Source organism: Equus quagga, chromosome 12 (assembly GCF_021613505.1).
Source record: "Equus quagga isolate Etosha38 chromosome 12, UCLA_HA_Equagga_1.0, whole genome shotgun sequence".
In the NCBI taxonomy this organism is placed as follows: Eukaryota; Metazoa; Chordata; class Mammalia; order Perissodactyla; family Equidae; genus Equus; species Equus quagga.
The window spans coordinates 8,233,502-8,243,578 of record NC_060278.1 but is presented as its reverse complement, the minus strand read 5'-3'; the positions used below and the strand labels follow the sequence as shown (position 1 = coordinate 8,243,578).

The 10,077-nt window shown below is 39.5% G+C and overlaps 1 protein-coding gene across 1 annotated transcript in view; it reads right to left on the bottom strand.

Annotated features, from left to right (window-relative positions):
• Positions 1–869: 869 nt before the first annotated feature.
• Positions 870–10,077, bottom strand: part of MKX (mohawk homeobox) — a 60,023-nt gene continuing 50,815 nt past the window's right edge. The window contains exons 5-6 of the mRNA XM_046679343.1: positions 3,501–3,534; positions 870–3,392 (exon numbers count right to left, since the gene is read on the bottom strand). Coding sequence (XP_046535299.1) covers positions 3,206–3,392; positions 3,501–3,534 — 221 coding nt within the window. The 3' untranslated portion in view covers positions 870–3,205. The remainder of the gene's footprint in view (positions 3,393–3,500; positions 3,535–10,077) is intronic.

Genomic DNA, 10,077 nt, shown 5'->3' with positions numbered 1-10,077 from the left:
TCAAGCAGGACAAATAGAAGGAAAAGCGATTCTCATTGATCTGAACGAAGGAAGCCATCACACATGCTGTGTTTTCTATTGGCCATCTGTTCTTCTCTAGCTTTGTTCTGTTTATGCTTTTCTCCAGGAAGTCAAACTAATGATACCAAAATGATCTTCCTTGAAGGTCTCTCTAACTCTGATAGCAACTTTTGGCTTTCACTGCAATCTTTCATGTCAGACATCTTTCCTTTCCCAAGGCTCTTTGTTAAACTACCCATATCTCATATTCCATTTATATTTCTACTTTCTTGCACATAAACCCTATATAGAGAAATTATAATGATGTGATAATACCCTCCATTTATTGAGCACCTATCAAATGCCAGGTACTGTGGTAGGTACTTTATACATTGTATATTATCTTGAAACCTTGTAGCAAACTTTACAAGGTATAACCCATTACTCTCACTTTGCAGATGAAGAAACTGAAGCCGAGAGTGACTGAGTCTGGATCTTACAGCAGTAAGTGGCAGAGCTGGGATTCTAACGTAGATCTGTTTAGCTTCAAAGCCAAAGTTCTCCCTAGTACATAGCGCACAGTAATAATGCTTATTGTATTAGCTACTGAGAGAAGGTGTTTAGTGAAAGCGTTCATTTTAAAGTTATGTATTTTAACAGTTAGCATCATTTTCTCTTTTCCTCTGCTCTTAAAAGGTAGGTTGGTGGTCTAAGGTGATGAAATTCAACCCTAATACAAATGCAGCGCTCCCATATCATATCCCTTCCCAACCCAAGGAGAATTACAGCATATAATGGAAGCTTCTGTTCTGCTTCTTTCTCCACCTGGTCAACTCTCAAAGGAAAACAAAATTCATATGATCATTGAGTTCTAGAAATTAACTTTTATTTTAAATCTGTCAAGAACTCCTGCAGTTATTAATTTTATTAAAATGATTACATATGGCAAAACAAAGAATAGAGGTAATTCTATTTCTCTACAACATAAATTATGAGTTAGATTCTCAGCTGCTGGCTCAGCATTGTTCAAGATTCTTTTAAAGGATTGGGGGGACTTTAATTTCCAGAAAATGTTAAAGCAGCAAAAGAAAAAATAAATTAAAAGTAATGGCAATGGGAGATTTGCCAAGGATGTGCTAATTATAAAATCTTCTTGATGTGTTTATAGGCTAGACTCCAAGCTTTGGTATTTTAAAAAAAATCATGTGACTAGCTGTCCTATATTGGCTTGTCATCTATAGTTTATAACATAGAACAAATTTGCTGATTCTTTTTAAAAAGATGGCAAAAATAAATTATGACTAATTCAAATAAAAAACAACCAGCATCCATTCATCTAACTGAAATATGTCAAAACAAAAACAATTTTATTAAAATATTTAATATCAGAATAACTTATAATAGTATGAAAAAGAGTGAAGTACTTGTCCTTAGTTTTCACTGACATGATCACATTTTGGCAAAACTGTTTTATAAAGATTCCAAAGTTTTTAATCATAGATCTGTAACTATTTATGGATATAAACCAAAAGAACTCATACTTCATCTGATCATACAGTCATAACTTACATATCTTGCTTTGCACTTACTGTTACTGCAAACAGCAATTTAGAAAACAAAGTAAAAATATATATATACAAAATATTTTTATATCAAATTATCTTCATTACACTAAATAAACCCAACCCCCAAATACTATGTTACATGAAAAAGTGTCCTACAATTTATATCAAGACTGATATTGTCCATACAGCAACCAGAGCAGCCTTTGGTTTTAAAAGCATTTTGCAAAATAAAGAAAAATGTCACCACATGGCTGCCCTACTGGCTCTCACTCACACTCACAAAAATGCTTTCCAGTTAAAAAAAATTACAAAATAGATTACATACCCAGAAAAAACATCCCACCATAAAAGAGTCAAGTCCTTTTTACTTCTCTGTAGCACACATACTCTGTTATATTTGGCATCTCCACTGTTTATTCGAGTTTCAAGTCTCCCCAAGCTGGTTAGAATATTATTGTTTGATTGAAAAAGATATTCTTTCTTGATATTGATTATTCTCACTCAATGAGAGTCTAATTTAGAAACAAAATGTTCTTTCTTTGAATGCATGATTTCACATAATTTTTACTTTAATGTCCTACTTGGCAAAATTCAGACACTGTTGAATGTTTTGTTTTCCATATGTTTTAAATTTAAAAATCAATTTTATGTGTGTATATGTATATTCACATAGAGATACATTTCTTTCATTGTCTTGTTCTCATGCAATAAAAATTGTCCATCAGCAACTGTAATTTGAAATGAACCAAATAAAAGGTTTTTAGCCATTCCAAACGAAAAACAGTTTCCAGCACAAAGAACACGGAACTCTAATGCAAACAAGATTATGTTTTAAAACTAAACTATAGATTTAATTCTACACAGGAAAATTTTGAGTTCCTTATCTAATAAAGTGTTTGAAAACTTCAGCAAAACTTGAGAAAAATAAAATCTAAATCAATTGTGAAGGGCATTGTGGTGTTTTCAAGCAGTGCTTGGAAAAGTTTTCCCAATCACAATGGATTCACTGCGATTCTTCTTAAATGTACAATTATGGGATCACTGTACCTTTCATTTCGGAAGTTTATAACATGGATATGCAGGCAAGAGACATGCATAAAATTCTCACTGTCACTCTGAAAAGCACACTGAACAATTTTAAATACTGCAGACTTTTTTCTTTTAAAGGAACGTTTCATTTGGGCTGAATAGATTTCCAAGTTTTAACATGTGAATTATTGAATACATTTCAAGGGCTTTCGGCAGTCAGGGTTTCAGTCCTGGAATGGTTCGGCCCATCTGGAATGAGACACACAGTCTAATAAGCATTATGGCGTTGTCATTTTGAGGCATAGCTGCTCTACCATGCCCACGTTGTAGCTTATTTTCGGGAAGCAAGGCACTTACTGTAATGGCAATGCAGACATTTTATGCATAGTTTGAGTAACATAAAATAAGTTAATATTTGGGATTAAAGTGAGGTTTTTTTTATAATTTATATGTCTTTTACAGAAGCAACTAAGTGATATATTTAGGATAATTAAAAATAAGAAGAGGTTTGAAAGGGAGTCATTTTCACTCCTGTTTTGGCTCTTAGGATGAGGGTTTATGAAAAAACACTGATGTGAAGAACAGCCATAGATCAGAAAAGCAACAAACTCTTAAAACTGCTGAACCAGGGGCACTTTGACCGTCTTTACTTCTGCTATATGTGACGACTTCTGGATGATGCAGCTGGTGGTCCCCTGCAGCTTGTCTTTCCCCTGTGCAAGATTTGTCAAGGCCATCGCTGCATTGATCTCCTTCCAGTACGTGTCGTCCTTGTTCGGTCCCCTTCTATTAGCTGCACTGGATTTAAGCACAACAGAAAGAAAATGATCAAATTCACTGTAGTGTACGTAGAAAATACCATCACTGAAAAGCACAAGTGGCAAATAAAAACAGAGTATGCCTCACCTGTCACCCTTATTGGATCCATTTTCCAGAGTGTCTGTAAAGAAAAGCAAAAATTCAATTATGTTCCTTTCTTTTTTAATCTCAAGAGGTTCATCATGAATTACCAAGAATAAAAGTTTATCAGGAAATACGGCTGAGAATTATCTTTTTCACAAAGATCAAGTAGTTTAAATTAAGATGCAAAAAAAAAAAAAACTCTTTGCAAAGAAGCGGGAGTGAGATGAGAATAGGTAATAAAGAATAGAAAGTAGACTTCGTAAATATACAAAAATCTGAGGTGAATTTATTCTGAGAAATTGGGTCTTTTCATGAGGAGGCAAATGGTTTAGGGAAAAGAGTGCTAACTCTCGCTGGGGCCAGGTTCTGGTCTGGCCCGGCACTCACCTGCTGTGCGCCTTTGGGCAGATTACGATGCCCCCCAACGTCCGGGATGCAGTTTCCTTGACTATGAAACAAGAGAGTTCCTAGAAGATCATCTGGGGGCCTCAGGCTCAACAGTCTGTGATTTCATGGGAATCAAACCGTCATCTCAGAAAAAAGACTGGCAAATTGTTCCCTCTCGCTAGTTAGCAAATGAGTAACAGACCCAATGCTGACAGCAACTCAGGATTTCCTGGAAGATTAGAACAAGCAGGCACCAGTCTTCAAGCTCCAAACCAACTCCTCATGCTGCTGTTGCAGGAAATGAAAGTTAGGGTGTGACCTTTTGCTCCTGCACTCTCACCTTTGCTTTAGATTTGGCACTCAGAACACTAATGGCCACCAATACCACTTCCATATAAACAGAGATGAAATGAGTTCTTGATCTTGATGAAATCTCTCTAGGTAGCTCCTCTAGCTAAAGAATATGGTACTAGAAACATAAAAATAGACATAGTGGAGGGAAAGCTGTATGGAGGGTAAAGAGGGGCAACCAGCAAGGTGCAGGAAAGGGGGACAGGAAGGGGGCTCGGACTGCCCATCAGCCTATGAGACTCCAAACCAGACAGTGGTTAAGTCACCACCATCAACAACCACCACCACCATTACCAAGTAGCACAGAACGAGGCACTGCGCCCACAGAGGAATCACGAAAGACACAACGTTTGCTCAAGGCCCTATTGTAGTTACATGGCCTTTAGAAAGCTGTCTTTGCCTGCCTTCGGTCCTTTCTTTTTCTTTTACTTCCCCCATCCCAATACTTCTGAAGGCAATGTTTTTCTCTCTATACTGCTCAAGGCTAGTTAGGCCACGCAGCACAATTTCCAGCTCTGCACTCTAAGAGAGTCAGGGAACTAGAAGAGACTTGAGAAAAAGAACATCGACATGATCATAATATAGTCCAACCAGGGCAAAATCTCCCAGGGAAGATGAGGTCAAGAGAAAATAATTACATGGCCATGTTGAGAAGGCAGCTAAACTTCGATGCCCTCTGTGAAGGAAAAGAATCAGGAAACCCTGTCAACATACCCTGAGTCAGGTGTTACAGTGTAGACCGGGAGACAATACTGGGTCACTATGAGCTCTTTGCACAACCCTTCACCTAAGGACCCAGGGAGCTTAAAAAAACAGGCAAGCAAACAAAACAAAAGCACTTAGTGAATAAACGATGAGGTTGTTATGAAGAACAAGTGAGATAATGTGTGCCTGGTCCAAAAGGGAACAACGAATGTTGGTTCCTTTCTTTGGTCTCCTGTCATTTTAGGGACCCTTTTGGGGAGATAACTGGATCTGTGAGCTGCTGGATGGTCACCCTCTGGATGTCCTGGCCCCTACTAGCTCAGCCTGGATGGTTAGCTACATCTCTGATGCTTTTGATAATTTTGGAATTATAACATTACTTATGTAAATAGAGGAAAAGAACGACAACTTTTAATTCACAGAACTCTGACAATCCTAGTCGACAGATCACTTCCTATGTACCAGGCACTGTTCGAAGCACTTTATGTCTTAGCTTATTTAGCATCAGTGGCTCTGTGTGTGTTCGTTAAGTCAGCAACTGTAACTATAAATCTTCACTGAGTAATGACAGAGACAAGGTGCTACCAGGACAGAGAACGAGTCAAGGCCTTTGTTTAGAAGGAGGAAAGCCAGCAACATTGGACATTTTACAGAGAAAAAAAATGAGTTAGGCTTTTGCTCAGTTTTGCCCACAAATTGCAACAACTCTGTTGCCAAAGTGAAGCAATAGGTTATGGAGATATTTATTCAATGGAAAGACTTGGCAAAAGCAGAATAAGTTCCATGAAGCTTAAATAACATTGAGGGAAATAAAAAACTAGAATTTAGAAAAGCCCATGTAACTGATGCTCTGGCTCACAAGCGGAGCGCTCTCACAGATACAAAGGGGACCACAGTCTGATTCCTACCTGAATCGTCAACCTGAGAACCACCACTGCACAGATGACAAGAGGGAAGCCTGTGGTAGGAGGTACGTGATGGGTTACAGAACCCAGAAATGCCATAAAAGAATGGGGCCTGGATGTGGGAGGAGAACATGTAATGCACTGTTAAGGTCCACGGAGAGCTTCTATTTAAGATGAACAGTGAACTTGTGTGTCCTGCAGCCCCATGGACGGCTGGACGCGGCTAACACTCCCTGTGGCTGCCCCCTTGAACTCATTCCACGGAGAAACAAGTTTACGACAGCCAACTGTGAAATTATAAAATTCTGCTTACTCCTTGGGTGTATGTGTTTTACAGTTTGGTGCCTATGAAAATACCTTTGAAATGTAAAAACACAGACTCCAATCCTCGTCCAGGTAGTCTTAATTAGTTTCACGAATTTCAACAATGTACTCGGCAGTATTCAAAAGACTGAATTCTATATTTTATTTCTAAGGGAGATGGGCACGTTCCATGTAATGACATTAGGTGTGGATTCAGTTTCCTTTCCCAGCAACAGAAGGAAAGATTCATAAAAAAGTAATGAATAGAAGAAACAATTTGCTTCTCCATCAATGGTCAATGCTAAAAAACACAGCATGTAACAAAGCTCAGTGTCAAAGATTTCAAACCAACCAGAAAAAGCTGACTACTACCACTTTGAGGGGGGTGTCTCTATGTCCAGAGTGGTTTTGGTTCAAAACATAAACTGGTGTTAGAAGGGCACGCTTTTCCTGTTGCTGTTATTGGTGGGCTGCCCGGTGTCACTAGGATATTACACGTCCAAAAGCCACCTCCTGTGTTCTAGTTCCCAGAAGAACTAGCAGAAGGAAGATAGCAAACAGGGGCCCTCTTACTGTGAAACATTGGTGCTTTTGTAGGAAAGCAAAGGACTAGAAAGATCTGGAAGTTTGGAGAGATTTTTCTTCTATACGTTATGCTAGGGAAATGCCCCAGCTATTTTAGAGAACTGATATCATCTGAGAGGAACTCAGAAAATTTACAATCCACTCACTATATGAAGTAATCGTACTCCACATGAAGGTGTTTTTTTCTTAGGCTCTTTTCCTTTGAAGTATAAACCTGCCGGCTCTTATCTGGTTCAAGTATTTTGTGTTTTTTCAGCCAAGAGACAGTATTTACGGAGTGGTGGGTCTGTTGTCCCATCCCGGTGCTCAGGAGGCTCAAGGCCACTTCTGCCCACTGCAGACAGGTGGTCTCGCTGGCTGCCCTCTGGAAGTGGCACGCAGCATCTCAAGAAACAATCCCAAGGGAGAAGGAAGGACTCTGAATGCTGCTGAAGAGAGGGAAATCAGAAGTCTGAGCTGGAGCAGACATTCACTGCTGTTAATTAACATGCACAGACTTGGGGTCTGACTGCCCTACATTCGGCCCAGCTGCATCTCTTACTCTTCAAGTAGCTTGGCTCAGCCTCTCCAAAGTCGAAGCTAAAATGCCTTTTTAGATTCTAAGGTTCCAAAAATCAGCTACGCTGTCAATTACCATAAAAGCAACTGGTTGGCAGGAACAACTTACTCACCCAGCCAAAAGAGCGTGTTTTAAGACCAAAAAAGAAAAGGAAAGAAAAAAAGAGATGCGTAGTTAGAAAAATCTTGGATGCTGTAAAACCCAAGCCATGTTAAAACTGAAACTGGGGTTATCCTCAGTTTGGACATGTGTTTCCTTATAAAGTTAAGTAGAGAAACAATTATATAGAAAATTCAGTTTTGCACGTCACGATGTGTAAGCATGAGGCACTCTGGGCAAAGTGTCCATTCAACTTTGATAAAGGCAAGTTAGAGACATTAATTCTGATATATATTCCTGAAGTAATACGTATAGTCATAAAAGGAGACAAAAAATGGAGTCAAATCTTTTGCTCTGAGATTTTTTTCGCATTTAGTCAATAAGCCCTGAAATTAGGAATGTTCTTAAATGTTCCACAAAATACTACTCACACCCTGAAATGTAAATAAAATTAAGATTAAAAATATGACTATTTTAAATCAATCTAAAACTCATATATTATATGTTTCCCTAAATTAAAATGGAGAGAGAGCTCCAGATTCTTGACAACTGCGATTCCTTAGACTCAGTTTTGGGGCTGTTACCGGTGACAGCAGGTGTGGACAGACAGGGTTTAGTGTGCTTCTGATGTCAGAGGTCCTGAGTGCCCCCAGGACAGTGGGTCAGTTTCTGGAGTTATGTACATACTTGGAACAGGTGAGATAAAGAACAAGATTCTTGTTAGTAGGGCAGATATAAAACCTCACTGAAGAGTCTGAAATATGGATTGCTCCAAATTTGTAGCACTTTCCACCAAATGGACAAGCAATGCCCTGCTCCCATGGCTGGTCTCTCTCTCTACTTCCCCACACACTAGATCCAGGCCCGGCTCACTCACAGGCCTACAGACCGGTTCCCCTGCGGCTCTACATTTCTTTCCTTTTGAAAGTAGCTTTTGTTGTTTTTCTCTAACAAGAAAGTAATACAGCTTCACTGCCAAAGATCTAGGAAAGAGTGTAAAAGAGAAAATAGAAGGCATTTAGGGATAACTAACGTTAACATGTGGATATGTGGCCTTCCAAGCAAGTTGCTATACATTTTTTTAAAAGGGGTCATTCTTGTGCATGTTTCATACCTTGCTTTTTCCACTGAACTACTTTCGCCTTACCCTTTGTTAATAAATAAGATAATAATCTACCATTTGGCCTTCCCTGATGCGGCAGTGGTTTTTGCCTGTGAAACAGAAACAGCTTGAAAGAATTCAAAATCCAGCTTCATCCAGTTTGAACTTGAATATTAAGAGACTCAAATGTTACAAGAAGGGGTTATCTTTACAATAACAATTGCTAACACTGACTGAATGCTTATTCTTATGCCAGACACCATGCCGGGAACTTCACAAACGTTATCTGGGTAAATACTTAGAGTCACCCTGTAACACAGCACCATGGCCCTCATTTACAAATGACACTGTCACTTACAGGGTCCAGAAACTTGCAAGGGACTCAGGCAATGGGGGCTGAGACTTGGCTCCAGGTCAGCCGGCTCCGAAGGTCCCGGTTTTAACGGCTGACTGAGTGCTGTGGCTAAAACCACGTTCCAGGACCAGGGCAAGCCCTAATGCATTGTTTACACGGAAAGCCTGAGGGATGATAACCTATTAAATCCCTTTTCTGTACTTTTTGCTAGTATTTTAGACGATAGAGATACAAAAAAGACTGTTTTCCTCCTTATGATTTAATCCTTAATATCAAAAAATTTGTCCAACTCACAAAACAGGGCATCTAAGATCTTGAGCTCTCCTCACACGTTAATTAGAGTGACATTTTGATAAATGTGATATTCCTGCAGTCACGCTTCTATCGCCCGGAGTGACTGCTGTTCCATAACTCCTGGACAGCTGTTGCTGCATCACTTTGAGAGGAAATTTTTGTCATTATCCTCTCTTTGGGGTACTTAGAGCTTTTGAATGAGTGAAGATAAATCATTCTAAGTGTTTTTCCCAAAAAGCAAGGGAAAAAACACATCCAAGAACCTGTAACACATCTGCTGATGACTAAACTGCTTCTTCCAGTCCCATTGACCAAACAGGAAGTTCCACTTTAAAACTTCGGCCTGACAGGCAGAAGTTGCAGCTTACGCCTGGTGAACATCAGGGCTGCCCTCACGGAAGAGGTGTTGGAGCCTGGGTTTTGTGAGCCTCGAGAAGGGGGAGCTTTGCAAGCTTTCTGAATAGAGAGAATTATGAAATGCAACCCACCTCATCTTCACGGATGGATCTAGCTTTGTTTTTTGTTTTTTTCCTTTTGTAATATACTAGCTAAATTATTTATCCTAGGGCCTTAAAGAATGAGCGGCTTCCAAAATCATTTCGGAGTCTGAAGAAAAATCTTTTCCAAAAATCAGGCCAGTGTTTCTTCCAGCTATGACTTTCACCATCTGGCCAAAGATTCTTTTCCTTCCTGCCACCTCTCATGTGGGCTGGCCTCTCGCTATGGCTAATGATGCCCAGATGTCCTGGATCCACAGGGTCCCCACCTTCAGCTGTCTTTCTGTCAATGCATTCTCCCATTTATCTCCTGCTAGAAAACAAAAATTAGCAATCACACCCTCTATTCTGGACCACAGTGAAGAGCTCCCTGGTTAGGATGGGGGTAGGCTGACATCTCAAAGCTGTCAGGAGAGGTTGTATTTCCATTAACAACAA